This window comes from Salvia miltiorrhiza, chromosome 4 (assembly GCF_028751815.1).
Source record: "Salvia miltiorrhiza cultivar Shanhuang (shh) chromosome 4, IMPLAD_Smil_shh, whole genome shotgun sequence".
Taxonomy (NCBI): Eukaryota; Viridiplantae; Streptophyta; class Magnoliopsida; order Lamiales; family Lamiaceae; genus Salvia; species Salvia miltiorrhiza.
The window spans coordinates 54,933,959-54,958,278 of NC_080390.1; the positions used below are offsets into that span (position 1 = coordinate 54,933,959).

At 29.6% G+C, this 24,320-nt stretch overlaps 1 protein-coding gene and 3 long non-coding RNA genes across 7 annotated transcripts; 1 reads left to right on the top strand and 3 right to left on the bottom strand.

Annotated features, from left to right (window-relative positions):
• Positions 1-4,146: 4,146 nt before the first annotated feature.
• Positions 4,147-4,873, bottom strand: LOC131020790 (uncharacterized). Of its 2 annotated transcripts, XR_009100769.1 has the most exons (3): positions 4,792-4,836; positions 4,414-4,676; positions 4,147-4,277 (listed from the first exon to the last, which is right to left on the bottom strand). It is a non-coding gene; the product is annotated as an uncharacterized LOC131020790 (long non-coding RNA). The 2 variants fall into 2 exon arrangements; XR_009100768.1 differs by having other exon boundaries at positions 4,147-4,676; positions 4,792-4,873.
• Positions 4,874-8,368: 3,495 nt separating this feature from the next.
• LOC131020791 (uncharacterized) lies at positions 8,369-16,381 on the bottom strand. The gene is made up of 3 exons (XR_009100770.1): positions 14,384-16,381; positions 9,885-13,499; positions 8,369-9,000 (listed from the first exon to the last, which is right to left on the bottom strand). It is a non-coding gene; the product is annotated as an uncharacterized LOC131020791 (long non-coding RNA).
• Positions 16,382-16,479: 98 nt separating this feature from the next.
• Positions 16,480-17,468, top strand: LOC131020792 (uncharacterized). Its single transcript, XR_009100771.1, has 2 exons — positions 16,480-16,921; positions 17,274-17,468. It is a non-coding gene; the product is annotated as an uncharacterized LOC131020792 (long non-coding RNA).
• Positions 17,469-20,422: 2,954 nt separating this feature from the next.
• On the bottom strand, positions 20,423-24,122 carry LOC131020793 (histone H3-like centromeric protein CENH3). 3 transcript variants are annotated; one of them, XM_057949814.1, is made up of 7 exons: positions 23,956-24,122; positions 23,796-23,845; positions 23,664-23,703; positions 23,391-23,515; positions 21,709-21,783; positions 21,026-21,101; positions 20,423-20,856 (listed from the first exon to the last, which is right to left on the bottom strand). In XM_057949814.1, exons 1-7 carry the CDS (start codon positions 24,005-24,007, stop codon positions 20,801-20,803), a joined length of 474 nt encoding a protein of 157 aa, XP_057805797.1. In that variant the 5' UTR covers positions 24,008-24,122; the 3' UTR covers positions 20,423-20,800. The 3 variants fall into 3 exon arrangements, with proteins under 3 accessions (XP_057805797.1, XP_057805798.1, XP_057805799.1); XM_057949815.1 differs by having other exon boundaries at positions 23,817-23,845; positions 23,956-24,120; XM_057949816.1 differs by having other exon boundaries at positions 23,664-23,700; positions 23,817-23,845; positions 23,956-24,116.
• Between the last annotated feature and the right edge of the window lie 198 nt (positions 24,123-24,320).

Genomic DNA, 24,320 nt, shown 5'->3' on the forward strand with positions numbered 1-24,320 from the left:
AGGTGAGGTGTAATTAAATGAATTTGAGTATTTATTGTATGTATATATACATCTCAATAATGGATATAGTGTTATGGGATATGAATGGATTGTCGAAAGAGACATCAACCTTATCCATTTTATCGACAGATGTTCCAATTGTGTGATTAATTTGATTGAGACAATTGACAAATAAATTGCAATTAAAAACTTCTAGGTAATTAATTATTAATTTAATTTTTTAAAAGCTGAGGTGTAGCTTTCCATATTATAATTGGCAGTCAAGGACGAAAAATACAGAGGCTTTTTATATATGAGGTGGTGGTGATTTTCTGGTGAGAAAAGGAGTTGAGAATAAAGTGACAAAAGATGCACGAATGAATAATCTATTCTTTAACATTATTTTTATTTTTATTTTTATTGTTGTTGTGATTATTGGATTTTGTTAATAATATTAATAGCGGCGTAAGAGTGAGACCGAATTAGTATTTAAAGAAAAGGATATGATCAAAGCTGAGAAAGAATCTCTTAATTTTTGGGGTGTGGAAATTCAGGTAGGAAGTGAGCCTCTATCACTTCAGTTTGAAAGGTGGATGGCTGATCTATCCAAGGGCATATTCTATACACTTCAGGTATGAAAATGACGTGGTCTCCCGTGAAATCGATATTTCAAATGACATTATTTCAATATACAAGTAACATTTTAATATTTTTGATGACGTTATTTGAATATACAAATGAACATTTTAAAATGTTACAGTGTCATTTGTATGTTGAAGTAGTATCATTGTGAAATCGGTTTCACCGTAAAACCGGTTTCACGGGAGTTTTTGTGTATGAAAATAGTCATTATGTTATAGTACAAATAAAAATAAATCATATTTTTTCAATACATTTAACCTTATACTAGATAGAAAAAACGAGTTTTTTTGCATTGAAGAAACCATAAACACGTTCCATAAGTATTAAAATTTTATTAGCAAATTCAAAATTAAAGTAATGAAGATTAACAACCAAATGATAAGAGAATTTTCGATTAATCGAGCCATTCTACTCGATTTTTCGGATTAGCCATATTGGGGCGAGACTATTTTTGTTTCGGATCATTTGATGGTTTTTTTTTTTTTGGGTAATTTCTTCTTATCTAACTTCTTTTTTCCGATTTATTCGGATTGACTCATGGATTTCGGGTTAAATTGGCCTTCGCGATTGTGGATAGAGTATCTTTGCTATCAAAAACTAATTTTTGGGACAGAAAAAGTAAATTAATTAATATCTTACTTTCTCCTGCCTCATTTTTCTTGTCATGTTTTCCTTGTTCAGTTGTCCCATTCTTTTTTTTTTATCATAATTTCATAAAGATAATACTCCATTTTTAATTAATTCACACTTTTTTTTGTGCCGAAAAAAATGAGACGAACAAAGTATTAGATTAAATTTGGCTACATTATTTTGTAGCTTACTACTCCCTAATAGTTTAATCAGAATGAATGTACGGTCAGTATATTTATCATAATTTTTTTTTTGATAAATTAATAATATTAAGTACAAAAATTTAAAAACTATGTCAAATCAAATGGAACTCAAATCCAAGATATAAATAAATAAATAATGCGAAGTACGTGGATCCAACACGCGTACCATTAGATTCGCCCCAACAACTGATCTGTCACCGCAAGGTCATTATATTAAATTCATGAATTGTGGATCTTGTGGTTGGTCGTGTGGTGTTGTCACCTTTAACTATTGGATAATTAGAATTTGATTGAATTTTAATAAAGATTTTAATTACATTTTATTATGTAACTTACTAGTATTCTACTCCCTCTGTCTCATGAAATATGACCCAGTTTTCATTTTAGTTTGTCCCACGAAGCTTGACCTGTTTCTAAAAATGGTAAAAAAAAATTACCTTTTATTCACCTTTTCACTTTTTCACCTACCGCACTTAACACACAAAATACAAATTTCTTAATTCTCGTGCCGAAAAGAAATTGGTCATGCTTCATGGGGCGAATGGAGTAATTAAAACCATGCTTAACCATAACTTAACGTGTCCACACATGAGTCTTTGTCTAAAGTGTTCGATTGGGTAGAAACAGAGTACTCTTTCCGTCCATCAAATAACTTTCTGGGAGGAAGTGACACAAGTTTTAAGAAAGAAATTGTTAAGTGTGATAAAAGATTATTGAGTGTATTGAGAGTGGTGAAAAGATATTGTAATTAGTATTGAAAGTGGTGAAACGTTAAATATAAATGATGGGATATAGTTTAAAAATAGATATGAAGTATTGAAGTTCTTTTATGGATGTCCCATAAAAGAAAAATAGGAATGGAGTATTGGTCTTGATATATAAGTCTTGATTTTTGCCATGTGATAAAATAATTTCAAATAATCATGAGCCAATTTAATTTCGACTAACACGTTTGGAACTGCTAAACCAACTGCTTTAATTAAATCAGAAAGCCACCTTTCTCTTTGCCCCATTTTTTTGAATAATTCAACACTTTAAATCAAAATGAACTGAAAGACATTTCAAGTGTTGTTATATTAAGGTGTCGTTCAAATCTGTACTAGTACTATAAAGTCAAAATGTCAATTTAAAATTAATTTCAAATTGATTTAAAATTGAATGATAATTTTATAATTATAATAAAATTGAAGGTGTATTTATAAACTATATTGTTTCTTTTTATTTTATTTTTCTTTATCTTCTTATTTATTTTTATTTTTTTCTAAAATTGTGAAATTCAAGTAATTATAAAATATTTAATATGCATATAAAATTAAAGATCGTGATAAGAGTTTTAATTTGATATATTTTATGTAAATATTTGATTTAAAATGTAAAAGTAATATTTATTTAAAAATTATTTTTTTAAAAAAAATTATCTCCTCTCTCATCTATTTATGAATAAATCAATTTTTTAGTTCTTATTTATTTATTTATTTTTCATTTTTTGTACTTACTTTTTTCTTGTCTTTTCATAATATCAATTTTTATTATTATGAATTCTTTTTTTTTTCAATAAGCAACTCAAATATATTCAGCAAATATAATTTTTTTTATTATATTTTTTAATATTTAGATCCATATAATAAGTCACACATGACCATACATTTCAAATTCGAAAAAAATTGACTCGGATCACTTTTATTGTATTCTTAAAGGGTTGAACACAGAAAAAATTGGACTATTATTTAAACGTTGAAACAATGATTTTTGAGAAAGCGTTTAAAGTTAGGATATTTTTTCTTTAAAACTATTGAATACTTTATGCGTCCACGAAAATAGGTTCTAAGGAAGGACAATACAAAATTGAAAAAGTTATTTATTTAATTAATGGAAAAAATGGTCCCACAAATTAAAGAAAGTAGAGAGAGTTAGAAAAAGCCTCACAAATTAAAAAATATTGAATCTATACATAAATAATAATAAAAAAGTTAAAACATATTTTTATAGACGGACGAAAATGACAAATTACAATTTATTTTTGTGGACAGACAATAATTTTAAAGCTTACCTTTGAATTCGTAATGGCACATGGAGGCGAAAAGACACGGGGAAGAAAGTGGCAAACTAACCGATCGAGGAAACTCATGCTTGCCGGCAAAGATAAAAGTGGCTCTTCAATCTTGATTTCATTTTTGTTTGACAGATTAATAGTATTAAATAAAAAAAAATATAAAAACCACGTCACAATGGACTCGAACCAAAATCTTAGGCCTCAGGCATTAAACGATAGTGTGGTAGAGTTTCTTTGTTTGTCACAAGATACTTAAATTGATAAATTATTATGAACCACATGTTTAAATTTTGGGCTGGAACACAAGGCCTAGTAGACATCACAACTTAATTAGACCTTTATGTCATTTGTGATGCAAGTTGAGAAATAGTGGAAATGAATAGGATGATTCAATCGATCAATCGTTTTTTATGCTTAGAATTAGACAAAAAACATGTCGGCAAACACACTATTTGAATTTATTGATGTCGAGAGTTTTCGGTTTCAAAGCATCACTGATAGGCAATGGATTTTGGACGTAGTTCAGATTCCTGGATTCAAACAAATTAACTCATTCAAACAAATTTATTAATGTGACACCCAAATTCAATTTAAATTTAAATGAATATGCATGTGGAAAATCATGAATATAAATAAATATTTAATGTGAAAATAAAGAAATAATCATTTTATTTAAAACACTTTACTCATCATAACATCTTTAAGTATAGCTAAATTTAAAATATTTGATTCGCCATTCGACCTTCCACGCTCCTCCGACCTTTAAAAACCTGAAAATGTTAAGTATGAGATGAGCATACAGAGTACACTCAGTGTGGGAACATGCAATCATTGTCCACGTTAATAAAATGGTAACACATATGATCCAATGTAACATTCATAATTGAAAGTCGAACGGTGACATACCAAGGATCTTTATCATCCTGGACCAATTATGCTGGCCCTTGGCGACTATGATTGCAATCATAACTTTAACATGTATATCGCATTGCGGCATACCAAGGATCTTTACCATCCTGGACCAATTATACTGGCCCATAGCGATATTTAATTTAACTCACATATGGTAAACACAGCATGTAATGAAATAAATCCCACACCTGAAACTTGAGCTTTGAAAATTAACTTGAGTAATTCAAATCAATGTCAACGTCTTAATCGTGCCGCACCTAATTCCATAAAATTAAATATAATTTAATAATAACTAAAAATAATTACTACATAATTTAATAATATATGTATATGTATATATAATTTAAAACAAAATAAAGAAGGTAAATATACCTTACTGTATCCAAGCTTGCTCTTAAGTTGATGGTCGAAAATATCACCTAGATGCATCTCTATTTATAGTGTCAAAATATAAATATAAAAATGTATAGGTTTGATGAATAAGCTTTATAGGGTAGCTTATAGGCTTGCTTTCATTAACTTAGAAATAATCCACGTAGGGAGCATGCATGCAATATCTATATATATAACTTTTTGGATAACCATGTACATCAATATATATTATTTAATTCGTGTGGATATACATTATCAAATATATATTATTCAGTTATTAGTTTTAAACTCATGTGTAGTACTAAATTTAAATATATACATTTAAGTATGTAGGTTTCTTATTATAAATAATTATATAAATAAACATTTATCACTATATAAAAAAATTATTTATATATGTAAATTTATTTTATTTTTTAAAAAATTATTTTCTAACTAGGGGCACGACTAGACTAACATTAATTCAATAAATAAAATATTTTTCAAACACTTTATAACTTAAAAGTTCACTAATTTTCAAATAAAATTTGTAAAGAAAATAAATGGTTTTGGGCTGTGACAAATCAATTACTAAAAAACTGACTAGCAGTGGCAACAAATAAATTATGAAATATTATTAAATAAAAAAAATATAAATAAATTATGTAATAATATCATGTTGATTTTAACATGTTCTTAGATATTCATTTTTATATAAGTTTACGCATAAAAACGAGATGTATTTCAAATTTTTTTTATTACCATAATTAGAAATTTAACGTGTATTATATTAAATTTGAAATATTTTTCAGTGAATGCAAAGTCACCAAGAAAAAAAGTCAAACTATCTTAAATGGAATGATAAATTAGATCAAAGACATGACCATGGACACTATTCTTCGTTGGCAAGTGATTAACATAAATAATTTGAAATAATTTATTGCTTTAGTTCTTATATTAATTTATTGATTTTTATGTATGAAATTTATTATATTGTACTCCCTCCGTCCCTGAAATAAATTTTTCTTTTTCATTTTTGGGACGTCCCCCAAATAAGTTACTCTTTCTTTCTTTCTATTTTTGGACAACTACCCCACCACTAATAATACTTTATTTATTCTTACTTTTTACTTTTCCACCACTCTCAATACTAATTATAGTAACACTTTTTCACCTTTTCACCACTCCCAATACTAATTATAACATATTTTTCTCAACAATAAAGGCAAAACAAGTTAAAAAAAATAAAAAGAATAGAAAATAATTGAAATTTAGATTTATTCAGAAAGATAGGAGAGGAGAGATTTTTTTAAAAAATTTTAATCTTTAAATAAATATAACTTTTATATTTTAAATCAAATTTACATAAAATTTTCAAATTAAAGTTTTTATTGTGATCTTTTATTTTATATGCATATATTAAATATTTTATAATTAGTCGAATTTCACAATTTCGAAAAGAAAAAAATACAAGAATATAAAGAAAAAAGAAATAAAAATAAAAGATGTAGGTCATAAATAAATAAACCGCCAATTTTATTATAACTACAAATTTTTCACTTAATTTTAAAATCAATTTTCAATTAAAATCTTAACTTTTTAATATAGTATAAATATTATTAATCGGCATTTATTGAATAAGAAATGTGGGGTTGGGGCCGTTGGGCTAAGAGCACACAACACGTGCTGTGGTGCAGTGACGATTAACGCACATAGTGCCCATTCCCATATGAAATTGGAATTCTATACTAAAAAGGGTATCTCTAATTTGAAATAAAATTGAAATTAATTTTAATGAAATCTTTATAAATTAAAGAGAAATTAATGTCATAATTTATGAAAAATTAAAAAATTAATATGTGAAAATCAAATTAACAGTATATTAGCTCCTCACTAACTACATGTTGGCTTAAAAGAAGCGCACTGTATTAATCTACGTTAAAGACATACCGCAAATATATAATCTAATAGCACAATCATATACTCTCTCCGTCCCATTATTGATGGCGTGTTTTTTTTTATTGGATTGTCACAAATATAATGGCATGTTTTCATTTGAGTTGTCCCAAATATAATGACATGTTTCCATTCTGAGCTAATTGGAGTTGCAATTAACAATGTCACTAGGGCTTTATAAAGATACTCCTAAAACTGAGATAAGAAAATTAGGGTTTCTCAACCTCTCTCTCTTCACTCGGCCCTCCATCCCATCATTGATAGCGTGTTTTTCTCATTGGGTTACGCTCCTAACTATTCATACTCATAAGAACTAGGCCATTAATAGCGGGACAGAAGGAATATAAATTGAATCACCACTTAAGTCTAGATAGAAAAGGTCAAAATTAACTATTTTTTTTTTTAAATAATGACATGTATTCCAATTTCACAAATGTATGGATAATAAGATCCTCCATAATTGCACCTTACTGTCGGATTTGAATTCACGATGTCTAATAATTTTAAAACTAAAATTTCTAACAATATTTATGGCGGACTTAAATGCATGATGGTTGCACTCAAAAAGGAAAAGAAAAAGAAAAAACCAAAAATTCTATAATAGAAAACACAAATTTATGAGTGAAAAACCAAAACTTCTATAATACATAGTCATATTGTGATTGGCCATAAATTAGTTAAGTAGAAAAAATATATTTTTTAATTATTTTTTTCAAAATAAAAAAGAATTTAATTATTTATTGTATTTTCCACATTGTAGCCATTTTTCTATTTTTTACAATTTATTTTATTTATCTACAAAAATTTAAAAATTGCAAAAAAAAAAAAAACTAACTATAATATAGACAATATAGTAAAATAACCACTTTTTTTCTTATTTAATTAATATGTGGCTCGCCAATCGGCAATCGCCACAATATGAACCAAAACATTTTTAGTGGGACCAAAAAAGATTTATTGTAATTTTATTGTATGATTTGGAGACCAAACAGATTTATTGTGTAAGCTAATTCTATTAATGAATAGAGTTAATGGCAACTTATTTGAAATTTGATTCGAAAAAAGCTTGTTCGAAGCTCGATTCGATAGTAAACGTATCAAATTCGAATCTAATTTCAAGCTCAATAATTTTATTGAGCCGAGCTCGAGTCTGGCAGCACTTGTAACACCCTAATCTAATTAAGGAGTTAAATATAAAATTTAAATAAATATTTAATGCGGAAGTCTTTTAAAATAATTTAAAACTCACTTTTAAAATAAATATTTTCGAAAATAATTTTAAGAAAAAAAAAACCTTTAAATAAAATTGGTTTTTAAAGCACTTTTAAAACGATTTATAAGATATCAAAAATTTTCAATAATGTATTCAAATATAAATCTTGATTTTGAAATCATAAATTTAACAACTTTATTTTCAAAGCACGACATGAAGATGTCAGAAAAATAATTAACTAATTAATAAAACTTGTACTAAGGAAAAACTCTAAATATAAAATAATATCTTTTTAGCAGCGGAAAATATAACAAAATAAAATCTTTATATAATTAAAAATTATGTATGTATCCATGTATATATTTTCGTAAAGATATAAATTCTTAAATAAATATTTGAAATGAATTTAAATATAAATTAAACAAGTCATGACATTAAAATAATATAATAACATTTATTTAAACAAATCACACACAAATCTCAAATAGTATAGAATTTCAGAGTTTACATAATCAAGAGATATCACATGAAATAACATAATATGTTTTAGGAAACATTTATCTTTAAATAGATTCGACGCGCCCATTCGACTCTCCACGCGCCTCCGATATCAATCACCTGAAACTGTTGAATATGGGATGAGCATACAGGGTACACTCAGTGTGGGAACATGCAATAATTGTCCATGTTAATAAAATGGTAACACATATTGTCATAACGTAACATAACTTCCATACGCACTGTGGCAACTCCAAGGACTTTAATGTCCCGGACCCTATATATGGATCCCTGGCGACAATATAATGGTTTCAACCCTGTAACATGAAATCGCATTGTGGCATACCAAGGACGGTGAAGTCCTGGACCAATTATGCTGGCCCCTAGCGATAAATATTTTTACAACACATACGGTAAACACATAATATTAAAATGGACAAATATTAACCACGTGCATGTACTGAAATAAATCCCACACCTGAAAATTTAACTTGAACTTGAACTTCAACTTGAATGCTAACTTGAGTAATACAATTAAAATTCATATCCTAGTCGCGCCGCACCTAGTCAGATAAATTCAAATAATAACATATAAGGGCCTATTTGAACTATAAAATAATTTAAACTTTATGAATTTATTCTATAAGATAATGTAGAAATCATTGGTTTAATAGTTTTAAATAATAAAATATTTTCTTGTAAAATAAATTCAACTTAATACAAAATTTTGAAATCATATTAAGAATTATTACTACCATAATTTATTGGCTAATCATTTCAAATCCACAATAAAAATAAGCCCAAAACATTATTAACCCACTTTTAAAAGCCCATTCCCATATCCATTTATCAAGAGACCCTAAGCCCACCACTCTCCAACTTAATTTAAAACTCTACACACAAATCACCAGCACACTCACGCACCCTTCTCCAGCAGCCCTCCTTTTTCCCTTCTCCCCCTCTCCCTCGGTCTGCTCTCCACACCGCGCCTACCTCTTCTCCGGCGACCCTCGCCGCCTGCCAGCGCCTCCTCCTGGCCGACAGCACAAGCCGGTCAGGCCGCCTTCTCCCTCTTCCCGATCAGAGACGCACGGTCGAGACCATAGCACCGTCGCCCTGCTCCTGTCTCCTTCCGCCACCGCCCCTGATTCCGTCCGCCGGTCGCCGCCCTCCGCCAGCAACAGCGCGCGGCGCAGCTTTTCAGTCGGTTCCCTTCCGTTTTCCCGGATCGGCAGCAGCCACTCACCCACTATTTCCCCTTTTTCTTCTTCTATTTCTATTTTCTTTTTCATGTATTTAGCAATATATAAATTACAGAAAAATAGATGTATGCATGATTGAATTTTTGAAAACAAAGTTTTTGTGTTTAGCCTTGGTTTTGGCGAAAATGAAGAAAACTATTGATATGCTTGAAATGAAATAACTTTACAAAAGTTATTAAAATTACCAGCTTGAATGAGTGAAGTAAATCAGTTGCTGCGAATTGGAAATATTTGAGTGAATTTTTTTGTTGATTTCTGAATTTGAGAATGATACATTGATGTTTAAATAGATTGAAATATTTGACATAGAACGTGTGAAAGTGTGAAAAGAGATCAATCAAACTTTGTTGCTTCAAAGTTTGCTGCTTCAAAATTTGCTGCTGTGGAAATCAAATTTGGCTTGCTGTATTTTCGAAATATTTCCAGAAAATGAGAGAAGCTAATTTTATAAAAAAAAGTGAGGCGGTGGAAAGGATAAAATGAATTCCTTACTGCACAAGATTGACTAAATAAATTGGATGGCTGAGGAGGATTCTTAAACTGGAAGAATTAAAATTGTGGTTGAAATTCTACAAAAATTTAGAGAATCACATTCGATAAGTATCGTAAAATATTATGGGCTTTTCAATACTTTTACCCCATGAATACAAGTGAGGCCCAAACAAATAGCCTACAAAAATATTTTATACAAGGCCCAAATTATACTAAAATGTTAAGAATAAAATTTATATTTAATAATAGCTAATGTTTTAAAATTATGCAAAGTTACATAATATATTTGGCCCAACATCATAAATCTGCTCCAATATAAATAAGCTATAATTTATTGAGGTCCAAATTCATATAAAAAAAATATTTGAAAAAAATAAAGAAAAACTTGATTATTCCGAAAGTATAGTTTTGCTTTGTAAAATTTGCAGCGATGATGGTCATATTTAAATAGGTAGTAAATTACTTGTTCGTCAAAGATTTGAATGTGAAAGAAATCAAAGTTTTGCTGTAGTTTTGATCAAATCTGACGGAAAGGTACTACAGTGATATATGGCTGAAGCTGAGTAAATGTGGATATATAGCTGAAGTCATTTTCATAAAAATTTATTTACACGTTAATAATATATATATGGGCTTGTAATGTATGATAAATAAATGGGCTTGTTGTTTCACAAATAAATGAGAATGAAATAAAAACGTAGTAATTTGCTGTGATGAATTAAAACATGAAATCTCACAGAAACAATAAAATTACCAGCTGAAGTTTTGTGAAGGAAATATCAGAAATGAGAAGTCTGTTAACTTGAATGAAATTTGTGCTCTGGAAAATTTTGATGAAATGAAACCTAGCAAGTTATTTGGGTGAATTTTAAATGTGATAGCAGCGAGTGATACGTGGCTGAATAAAATTAGGTGACTGAAGGTGATTAAATCCGAATATGTGGCTAAGGAAAAACTGAACCACGTAACATCTCATTTTAATTAAAGAAAGACATATGGACTTATAATAATAATTGGGCTTTAAAGATGATAAATGGGCTTTCAAATAATAAAATTTTAATCCAATTATCATAGAAAAAGAATAAAAACTATGGCCCAACATATTTATTAAAAATATTTGATAATATAAATTTGTATCTTTTTATAAATATAATCTATAGTTCAAAGTCATTTATCTAATTAGGGCGGTTAGATATCTGATAAGAATAAAAAATAGGAATGGCTGGCTTGGAGACGTCTTTAAACAAATGTAAATAAATAGAGTAGAAATTGTTAATTTGCAGATACGAAAATAAGGTATCCAAATCCTTGAAATCATTAATAAACTATAAATGTTGAAACTTGAATAATTGTTTTAGGATCATTGCAAAAGAATTTGGCACATTAATAACAATAAGCCCAACACTAACAAAATTTATGAAAATATTTTATTCTTAATCCAAAATTAATATAATGTCCATGATAAATATATTTAAGTAAATAAATTTATTTAGGCCCAAATTTATATAAAAATATTTTTGGAATATAAAACTTTATTTCTATAGGTATAACCTAGAATTTAGAGTCATACATCTAGCTAGGGGCGCGACTAGATAATTCTCCACAAACTCGACTCATAGATTTATATTTTTAATATCTCGAAAATATAAAAATTTTCAAATAAAATTTGCAAAGGTAGTAAACGGTTTTGGGCTGTGACAAACCTACCCACTTAAAAGAATTTCGTCCTCGAAATTTGACAATTCATAGTTGCAATAATCTTCAACATAATAACTTGAATACTGAACTTGAACATTTTCTCATAATAACTTCAATCATTGCAGCAAATTCACTATACTTTCAACGTAAATAATTTATACTCATCCTCTTGAAAAATATTTGAAATATCTTTACTCATAGCTGCAATAATCTTCAACATATAATTTGAATACTGAACTTTCTCATAATAACTTGCATAATGAACTTGAACTTTCTGATAATAACTTCAATTATTGCAGCAAATTTCAACATACTTTTAACGTAAACAATTTATACTCATCCCTATAAAAATATTTTGAAATACTTTTTAAAATACATTTACCTTGAAGTCGGAGCACGTAGAGGTCGAATGGATTTTCTCACACATGACATTTAAGAATTTTATGTAAAATATTTTGCAGAGTCTACAGGAAAGTAGACCTGCTCTGATACCATGCTGTAACACCCTAATCTAATTAAGGAGTTAAATATAAAATTTAAATAAATATTTAATGCGGAAGTCTTTTAAAATAATTTAAAACTCACTTTTAAAATAAATATTTTCGAAAATAATTTTAAGAAAAAAAAAACCTTTAAATAAAATTGGTTTTTAAAGCACTTTTAAAACGATTTATAAGATATCAAAAATTTTCAATAATGTATTCAAATATAAATCTTGATTTTGAAATCATAAATTTAACAACTTTATTTTCAAAGCACGACATGAAGATGTCAGAAAAATAATTAACTAATTAATAAAACTTGTACTAAGGAAAAACTCTAAATATAAAATAATATCTTTTTAGCAGCGGAAAATATAACAAAATAAAATCTTTATATAATTAAAAATTATGTATGTATCCATGTATATATTTTCGTAAAGATATAAATTCTTAAATAAATATTTGAAATGAATTTAAATATAAATTAAACAAGTCATGACATTAAAATAATATAATAACATTTATTTAAACAAATCACACACAAATCTCAAATAGTATAGAATTTCAGAGTTTACATAATCAAGAGATATCACATGAAATAACATAATATGTTTTAGGAAACATTTATCTTTAAATAGATTCGACGCGCCCATTCGACTCTCCACGCGCCTCCGATATCAATCACCTGAAACTGTTGAATATGGGATGAGCATACAGGGTACACTCAGTGTGGGAACATGCAATAATTGTCCATGTTAATAAAATGGTAACACATATTGTCATAACGTAACATAACTTCCATACGCACTGTGGCAACTCCAAGGACTTTAATGTCCCGGACCCTATATATGGATCCCTGGCGACAATATAATGGTTTCAACCCTGTAACATGAAATCGCATTGTGGCATACCAAGGACGGTGAAGTCCTGGACCAATTATGCTGGCCCCTAGCGATAAATATTTTTACAACACATACGGTAAACACATAATATTAAAATGGACAAATATTAACCACGTGCATGTACTGAAATAAATCCCACACCTGGAAATTTAACTTGAACTTGAACTTCAACTTGAATGCTAACTTGAGTAATACAATTAAAATTCATATCCTAGTCGCGCCGCACCTAGTCAGATAAATTCAAATAATAACATATAAGGGCCTATTTGAACTATAAAATAATTTAAACTTTATGAATTTATTCTATAAGATAATGTAGAAATCATTGGTTTAATAGTTTTAAATAATAAAATATTTTCTTGTAAAATAAATTCAACTTAATACAAAATATTGAAATCATATTAAGAATTATTACTACCATAATTTATTGGCTAATCATTTCAAATCCACAATAAAAATAAGCCCAAAACATTATTAACCCACTTTTAAAAGCCCATTCCCATATCCATTTATCAAGAGACCCTAAGCCCACCACTCTCCAACTTAATTTAAAACTCCACACACAAATCACCAGCACACTCACGCACCCTTCTCCAGCAGCCCTCCTTTTTCCCTTCTCCCCCTCTCCCTCGGTCTGCTCTCCACACCGCGCCTACCTCTTCTCCGGCGACCCTCGCCGCCTGCCAGCGCCTCCTCCTGGCCGACAGCACAAGCCGGTCAGGCCGCCTTCTCCCTCTTCCCGATCAGAGACGCACGGTCGAGACCATAGCACCGTCGCCCTGCTCCTGTCTCCTTCCGCCACCGCCCCTGATTCCGTCCGCCGGTCGCCGCCCTCCGCCAGCAACAGCGCGCGGCGCAGCTTTTCAGTCGGTTCCCTTCCGTTTTCCCGGATCGGCAGCAGCCACTCACCCACTATTTCCCCTTTTTCTTCTTCTATTTCTATTTTCTTTTTCATGTATTTAGCAATATATAAATTACAGAAAAATAGATGTATGCATGATTGGATTTTTGAAAACAAAGTTTTTGTGTTTAGCCTTGGTTTTGGCGAAAATGAAGAAAACTATTGATATGCTTGAAATGAAATAACTTTACAAAAGTTATTAAAATTACCAGCTTGAATGAGTGAAGTAAATCAGTTGCTGCGAATTGGAAATATTTGAGTGAATTTTTTTGTTGATTTCTGAATTTGAGAATGATACATTGATGTTTAAATAGATTGAAATATTTGACATAGAACGTGTGAAAGTGTGAAAAGAGATCAATCAAACTTTGTTGCTTCAAAGTTTGCTGCTTCAAAATTTGCTGCTGTGGAAATCAAATTTGGCTTGCTGTATTTTCGAAATATTTCCAGAAAATGAGAGAAGCTAATTTTATAAAAAAAAGTGAGGCGGTGGAAAGGATAAAATGAATTCCTTACTGCACAAGATTGACTAAATAAATTGGATGGCTGAGGAGGATTCTTAAACTGGAAGAATTAAAATTGTGGTTGAAATTCTACAAAAATTTAGAGAATCACATTCGATAAGTATCGTAAAATATTATGGGCTTTTCAATACTTTTACCCCATGAATACAAGTGAGGCCCAAACAAATAGCCTACAAAAATATTTTATACAAGGCCCAAATTATACTAAAATGTTAAGAATAAAATTTATATTTAATAATAGCTAATGTTTTAAAATTATGCAAAGTTACATAATATATTTGGCCCAACATCATAAATCTGCTCCAATATAAATAAGCTATAATTTATTGAGGTCCAAATTCATATAAAAAAAATATTTGAAAAAAATAAAGAAAAACTTGATTATTCCGAAAGTATAGTTTTGCTTTGTAAAATTTGCAGCGATGATGGTCATATTTAAATAGGTAGTAAATTACTTGTTCGTCAAAGATTTGAATGTGAAAGAAATCAAAGTTTTGCTGTAGTTTTGATCAAATCTGACGGAAAGGTACTACAGTGATATATGGCTGAAGCTGAGTAAATGTGGATATATAGCTGAAGTCATTTTCATAAAAATTTATTTACACGTTAATAATATATATATGGGCTTGTAATGTATGATAAATAAATGGGCTTGTTGTTTCACAAATAAATGAGAATGAAATAAAAACGTAGTAATTTGCTGTGATGAATTAAAACATGAAATCTCACAGAAACAATAAAATTACCAGCTGAAGTTTTGTGAAGGAAATATCAGAAATGAGAAGTCTGTTAACTTGAATGAAATTTGTGCTCTGGAAAATTTTGATGAAATGAAACCTAGCAAGTTATTTGGGTGAATTTTAAATGTGATAGCAGCGAGTGATACGTGGCTGAATAAAATTAGGTGACTGAAGGTGATTAAATCCGAATATGTGGCTAAGGAAAAACTGAACCACGTAACATCTCATTTTAATTAAAGAAAGACATATGGACTTATAATAATAATTGGGCTTTAAAGATGATAAATGGGCTTTCAAATAATAAAATTTTAATCCAATTATCATAGAAAAAGAATAAAAACTATGGCCCAACATATTTATTAAAAATATTTGATAATATAAATTTGTATCTTTTTATAAATATAATCTATAGTTCAAAGTCATTTATCTAATTAGGGCGGTTAGATATCTGATAAGAATAAAAAATAGGAATGGCTGGCTTGGAGACGTCTTTAAACAAATGTAAATAAATAGAGTAGAAATTGTTAATTTGCAGATACGAAAATAAGGTATCCAAATCCTTGAAATCATTAATAAACTATAAATGTTGAAACTTGAATAATTGTTTTAGGATCATTGCAAAAGAATTTGGCACATTAATAACAATAAGCCCAACACTAACAAAATTTATGAAAATATTTTATTCTTAATCCAAAATTAATATAATGTCCATGATAAATATATTTAAGTAAATAAATTTATTTAGGCCCAAATTTATATAAAAATATTTTTGGAATATAAAACTTTATTTCTATAGGTATAACCTAGAATTTAGAGTCATACATCTAGCTAGGGGCGCGACTAGATAATTCTCCACAAACTCGACTCATAGATTTATATTTTTAATATCTCGAAAATATAAAAATTTTCAAATAAAATTTGCAAAGGTAGTAAACGGTTTTGGGCTGTGAAGGGTCGCCGGAGAAGAGGTAGGCGCGGTGTGGAGAGCAGACCGAGGGAGAGGGGGAGAAGGGAAAAAGGAGGGCTGCTGGAGCAGGGTGCGTGAGTGTGCTGGTGATTTGTGTGTGGAGTTTTAAATTAAGTTGGAGAGTGGTGGGCTTAGGGTCTCTTGATAAATGGATATGGGAATGGGCTTTTAAAAGTGGGTTAATAATGTTTTGGGCTTATTTTTATTGTGGATTTGAAATGATTAGCCAATAAATTATGGTAGTAATAATTCTTAATATGATTTCAAAATTTTGTATTAAGTTGAATTTATTTTACAAGAAAATATTTTATTATTTAAAACTATTAAACCAATGATTTCTACATTATCTTATAGAATAAATTCATAAAGTTTAAATTATTTTATAGTTCAAATAGGCCCTTATATGTTATTATTTGAATTTATCTGACTAGGTGCGGCGCGACTAGGATATGAATTTTAATTGTATTACTCAAGTTAGCATTCAAGTTGAAGTTCAAGTTCAAGTTAAATTTCCAGGTGTGGGATTTATTTCAGTACATGCACGTGGTTAATATTTGTCCATTTTAATATTATGTGTTTACCGTATGTGTTGTAAAAATATTTATCGCTAGGGGCCAGCATAATTGGTCCAGGACTTCACCGTCCTTGGTATGCCACAATGCGATTTCATGTTACAGGGTTGAAACCATTATATTGTCGCCAGGGATCCATATATAGGGTCCGGGACATTAAAGTCCTTGGAGTTGCCACAGTGCGTATGGAAGTTATGTTACGTTATGACAATATGTGTTACCATTTTATTAACATGGACAATTATTGCATGTTCCCACACTGAGTGTACCCTGTATGCTCATCCCATATTCAACAGTTTCAGGTGATTGATATCGGAGGCGCGTGGAGAGTCGAATGGGCGCGTCGAATCTATTTAAAGATAAATGTTTCCTAAAACATATTATGTTATTTCATGTGATATCTCTTGATTATGTAAACTCTGAAATTCTATACTATTTGAGATTTGTGTGTGATTTGTTTAAATAAATGTTATTATATTATTTTAATGTCATGACTTGTTTAATTTATATTTAAATTCATTTCAAATATTTATTTAAGAATTTATATCTTTACGAAAATATATACATGGATACATACATAATTTTTAATTATATAAAGATTTTATTTTGTTATATTTTCCGCTGCTAAAAAGATATTATTTTATATTTAGAGTTTTTCCTTAGTACAAGTTTTATTAATTAGTTAATTATTTTTCTGACATCTTCATGTCGTGCTTTGAAAATAAAGTTGTTAAATTTATGATTTCAAAATCAAGATTTATATTTGAATACATTATTGAAAATTTTTGATATCTTATAAATCGTTTTAAAAGTGCTTTAAAAACCAATTTTATTTAAAGGTTTTTTTTTTCTTAAAATTATTTTCGAAAATATTTATTTTAAAAGTGAGTTTTAAATTATTTTAAAAGACTTCCGCATTAAATATTTATTTAAATTTTATATTTAACTCCTTAATTAGATTAGGGTGTTACAAGTGCTGCCAGACTCGAGCTCGGCTCAATAAAATTATTGAGCTTGAAATTAGATTCGAATTTGATACGTTTACTATCGAATCGAGCTTCGAACAAGCTTTTTTCGAATCAAATTTCAAATAAGTTGCCATTAACTCTATTCATTAATAGAATTAGCTTACACAATAAATCTGTTTGGTCTCCAAATCATACAATAAAATTACAATAAATCTTTTTTGGTCCCACTAAAAATGTTTTGGTTCATATTGTGGCGATTGCCGATTGGCGAGCCACATATTAATTAAATAAGAAAAAAAGTGGTTATTTTACTATATTGTCTATATTATAGTTAGTTTTTTTTTTTTTTGCAATTTTTAAATTTTTGTAGATAAATAAAATAAATTGTAAAAAATAGAAAAATGGCTACAATGTGGAAAATACAATAAATAATTAAATTCTTTTTTATTTTGAAAAAAATAATTAAAAAATATATTTTTTCTACTTAACTAATTTATGGCCAATCACAATATGACTATGTATTATAGAAGTTTTGGTTTTTCACTCATAAATTTGTGTTTTCTATTATAGAATTTTTGGTTTTTTCTTTTTCTTTTCCTTTTTGAGTGCAACCATCATGCATTTAAGTCCGCCATAAATATTGTTAGAAATTTTAGTTTTAAAATTATTAGACATCGTGAATTCAAATCCGACAGTAAGGTGCAATTATGGAGGATCTTATTATCCATACATTTGTGAAATTGGAATACATGTCATTATTTAAAAAAAAAAATAGTTAATTTTGACCTTTTCTATCTAGACTTAAGTGGTGATTCAATTTATATTCCTTCTGTCCCGCTATTAATGGCCTAGTTCTTATGAGTATGAATAGTTAGGAGCGTAACCCAATGAGAAAAACACGCTATCAATGATGGGATGGAGGGCCGAGTGAAGAGAGAGAGGTTGAGAAACCCTAATTTTCTTATCTCAGTTTTAGGAGTATCTTTATAAAGCCCTAGTGACATTGTTAATTGCAACTCCAATTAGCTCAGAATGGAAACATGTCATTATATTTGGGACAACTCAAATGAAAACATGCCATTATATTTGTGACAATCCAATAAAAAAAAACACGCCATCAATAATGGGACGGAGAGAGTATATGATTGTGCTATTAGATTATATATTTGCGGTATGTCTTTAACGTAGATTAATACAGTGCGCTTCTTTTAAGCCAACATGTAGTTAGTGAGGAGCTAATATACTGTTAATTTGATTTTCACATATTAATTTTTTAATTTTTCATAAATTATGACATTAATTTCTCTTTAATTTATAAAGATTTCATTAAAATTAATTTCAATTTTATTTCAAATTAGAGATACCCTTTTTAGTATAGAATTCCAATTTCATATGGGAATGGGCACTATGTGCGTTAATCGTCACTGCACCACAGCACGTGTTGTGTGCTCTTAGCCCAACGGCCCCAACCCCACATTTCTTATTCAATAAATGCCGATTAATAATATTTATACTATATTAAAAAGTTAAGATTTTAATTGAAAATTGATTTTAAAATTAAGTGAAAAATTTGTAGTTATAATAAAATTGGCGGTTTATTTATTTATGACCTACATCTTTTATTTTTATTTCTTTTTTCTTTATATTCTTGTATTTTTTTCTTTTCGAAATTGTGAAATTCGACTAATTATAAAATATTTAATATATGCATATAAAATAAAAGATCACAATAAAAACTTTAATTTGAAAATTTTATGTAAATTTGATTTAAAATATAAAAGTTATATTTATTTAAAGATTAAAATTTTTTAAAAAAATCTCTCCTCTCCTATCTTTCTGAATAAATCTAAATTTCAATTATTTTCTATTCTTTTTATTTTTTTTAACTTGTTTTGCCTTTTCATATTATTATTTTTTATTATTGTGAATTCTTATTTATTTATTTTTCAATATTCAGCTCAAATATATTGAGTTAAAATCAATTTTTCATTATAATTATAAATATGGTAATTGAGTTGGTATCTATTTTATATAAATATAGAAATATAATAACATTCTCAATGCATTGCACGGGGCACAAATACTAATTGACATTTGTAATTTTTAATCGAAATTAATAAATTATAATTGACATTAATAATTTTTAATTAACTCTTAATTGGAATAATTTCCTCCGCAGCTTAGGTTTTGGAATCCCAAATACATATCCTAACTTTTTTTTATCATTCATGAACCCGTTACTTTTTAATTTATGCATCCCGTTCTCCACTTACTAAATAAACAAACTTTTCTTAAAACTCGTGCCATCCTTCTTTATGACCAATTAACTGGCTTAAGAAATATGGTTTGAGGATACTATATGTGGAACAATTTAATGCAATGATTTGGAAATTCAATGTTATTCAAGGATGAAGCTTGTCAAATCAATGCAGAAATCAAATAACATGATTGGACACTATGATACAATCTAGGGAGGATTTTGCCAAAATAAACCACTTGTATAAGAAAAGCAAAACACAAACAACATCATGTTATCAACAAATTAGGGAAGAATTCAGGTATCCTCTTGCAATTATAGCCCTTTACATGACACAAGAATGCAATTATACAGAGGTCATACAGATTAGGGGAGTTGAGTGATGAGATAAATGCAGTCTACCAAAAACAAAGAATAAGCTAGCAACATCTTTTGCCTACATCTTGATGCAACTACTCTTTAACATCACAAGCAGCTAACTATTTGAGAATTTAATGATGATGTCATGCACTTGCACATTGAATTGATGCTTACTATTTACCAAAGCCGGAGTTAGTCAAATAGGTTGCAACACTCATCTTTGCATAGTTGATATATATCACCAAGGCCGCCCAATACCTCCGATTCGCCTGGCCAGCTCGAAATCCTTTTTCACTGATGAAAATAACTTTCAAAAATCAGGAACACTAACATATAAAATGCTCTTCAAGACCGCGTGACAGGTTGAACTCATAAATTCAAGACATAACGTAGATGCAAGGCCACATCACTTGCAGGAATTGACAAAATTGAAGATAACATAGACTGAAGGAGTAGAACTTACTTAGAGTCACGCGCTTTGCATGAATCGCACATAGCATTGCCTCTTCAAACAACTTAACTATGTAATCCTCAGCAGCCTAGAACAGCAAATATAGAGAGAACGTATGGTGAGCATCAGGAACATCAACTACCTAATAGTTCTTGGGCTAGATATAATTTCTTCATGCAAACAACTCTTTGAATTATAATGTTTGAGATATATATATAAGCTCTAACAACAAATTGGAAATATGCATATCATAGAGCTTTTTTAATCAGGCAAACAATACTAATGAAAAAATATATTACTAGAATCAAGTGATAACATAATGCACATTGCCAAACATGCTCGATTACAAAAGCTGGTCGAAGCATTTGCATATGAGAACGGGAATAGATAGACATTCAACAATAACATGGCTGTGATGAAAAGTCTTCAAATTTCTGACAGCCAGAATAAAAATTGCTACACTTCATCAGATCAATGTGAAGGGAAATTTGAAGAGGAACGAAGTGTGATATCTAGTTGGGATTTACAGTTAGAAATCATTTTGTCAGCTTAATGACTGACACAATCTCTTGAAGAGTATTATAGCCTTGCCTCCAATAATCAGATTAATTGACCATATAGTGGAAGTGCCATTTTGGAACCATCCAAAGAATTCTCAATGAGATTTAAGTATCAGAGTCATAAAAATGAACTACCTCCTGAAGAGCCACTAAGGCTTCTGCTTGCCAACGTCCAACGCTAGGAGCAAACTGGAAACTGATCTCTTTTACCTGTTACATTAGAGAACGTGTGACAAAAAAAATAATCAGCGCCATGCAGGGAAAAGCTTCCGAAACCATGGAACTGCTGTAAAAATTCGTACATGTGATTTTAACACAACTATAGAAACTGCAAATGACTTAACAAATCATGCTACTGCATATGAGAAGCACCAAACATGCATCATGTTGTCTGCATAACATTTGACTTTTGGAACAGGGTTCTCAGCAGAACTACTTTGTACAGAACCAAATTTTTTGATTTACCTTAATTTTTAAATGTGTTCAAAGTAATCAAAAAATGCACTGTGAATGGCATAAAACTGTTGGGAATGTTTTATATATTTTCAATTTTGCTTATGAGATTTATAACTAGATATTGAGTTTCCAACATTATAATGTTGATAGGTTTTAGAAACTGCTCTTACCAAGGCACTCCCCAAAACATGCTCAAAACTTCATATCATCATACTGAGCACAAAGTTTTGACTAAGTGCTTCTGGAAAACTCAGAAGCAGGTGACTCAGAGCACATGTTTCCATATTATAATCCCAATAGTCAATACTCTGTAAATATATCAACAACCAAGATGGAAGTGTTGACCTAATCAATTGTAGTCCTCAACAAGGATTTACAAAGTATCAAGTCATAGTCTAGCTAAGATCTTGGCTCGGCTTAGTTAGCTGAGACTTGTGAGAATTATTAAGCAAGAAAATTTGGATAATCTATGAAGCAACAGCTATTCACCCCCCCTAAGTTTCACAAAGACTAGCATGAGACCAGCAAGAACAAGCAAAAGGAAAACAAGAGGACATTGTTGGTATCTCAAGATTTCAATTAAATTGTTCTGAAATAATTAAAGGAGAAGGTGAAAATGATTTATCTTTCTCCAACTTTGACAAGCAAAGAAATATAACATTAAAAAAGAAAAGAAAAAAGAGAACACAGCTAGAGTGGTCTGAGGGGCGCAGATTGACATGTTCTAAGCTGGTGAACCAACACTGGTTTGGTATCATCACTAGCAATATATTTTTGGTTGAAGGGGGACAAGCGAAGGACAAATCTAGGACATAAGAACTGGGGCTGTTAAAATGAAGTATCTTGTTGAAGGGGGACAAGCGAAGGACAAATCTAGGACATAAGAATTCAATTTCAAGAAAGAAAAGAGTTTTCATTTTCTTTGAGACAATAAATTTCTGGTTTTATATTATTTGAAGCAAAACTTATTCCCAGATGCAACAAAAACAAATTACTTTAAGTTGAACCTAAGATATGCAAATCCAGTCTGCAACTGAAGAAACATGAACATAGAACAAGAATGAGGAGTGTTCTTTAACATAGGTCATCTACATTTTCCCCAAGTAACCACTTAGTCTAATTTTGGTTAACGCGATATTCAACAGACTAAAAAACAATTTTCAACTTCAATGACAAAGATAGAGTAGCTTGACAAATATGCCAAGTTCACACCCAAATGACTAGCAAATTGAACAATGTATAATTTCCATTTACAAACCCTATAATCAGCTAATCAAAATGCACCATATTTTTTATAATAGCCTAAACATCATGTAAACATTAAAGTCAATCGAAGAGTATGTACAGGTGTGTGACGTTACAGTTCGAATGAATGGAGCAGCAGGGATCAAAAGATTCCAAGACTTTTGATATTTCCTTATCTCACGTAAAGCCACCGTCCCCGGCCGGTTCCGGCGCTTTTTCTTTGCTCCTGCCTCAGTCCTAGCTGAGATAAACAATGTATCACACAAAATACCATGTTAAATGCACCTCATTGAAGTATGCTACATCTCACCAACACAACCATTCAAAGCCACATATTCGAAAGCAACAAACTAGAAGAATTCAAAAATCATCGGAGAAGGAAAACGTACATGGTGTGCCAGTCCGAGGGCTTCTTCTCGCAGCAGACTGCTAGAGAAATTCAAAGCCTAACATTATAATAATTTTTTGGAAATTCAACAGCGCAACAATGTATTGCCTAAAATTAAACGTAAAACAATTACATTAAACAGATTACGCCGTACCTGTGGAGTTGAAGTTGACGGAGTTGCTTCTGCAGCTCAGATTTCACAAATTATAAACAAAAATTCGAAGTTAGGGTTTCACAAATGGAAAAATGCAGCAAAAATTACAGAGAAATGCTTATAGCAAAATTGTGCTCACGGGAGAATTTCCGGCTCGTGGATTTCTTGGCGCTCTGTTTGACTCTCGCCATTAATATTTTTCATCAAGAATTTGGCACTGATAATTTTTTTTTCTACATAAATTGTTTTCCCGCTTCGCTTCATATTTGAGTTTTGCTATTTTGTTTTAAATATATAATCAAGGCGCCTAGAAAAAATAAAAATAAAAGTAATATCAATAATGATGCTCAGCAGAAAGCAATAAATAATGGATTATACAATTGTTGATGAATTCAACATAAATTTCAAAAACAACAATAAAATTTTACTTTTCATTGGCAGATTATTAGTTTTAATTAGTGTTACATCCAAAATTCGACTGATGCCGTTTGTTTTTAAAATCAA

Bases quoted from the DNA above. Each gene is read 5' to 3' on its own strand.
- LOC131020793 (XM_057949814.1), bottom strand. From the start codon at position 24,007: ATGGCGAGAGTCAAACAGAGCGCCAAGAAATCCACGAGCCGGAAATTC. The intron at 23,516-23,663 runs GTACGTTTTCCT...TGTTTATCTCAG, and splicing joins CCCTCGGACTGGCACACCAT to CTAGGACTGAGGCAGGAGCA. The intron at 20,857-21,025 runs GTAAGTTCTACT...TATTTTCATCAG, and splicing joins TGCAAAGCGCGTGACTCTAA to TGAAAAAGGATTTCGAGCTG.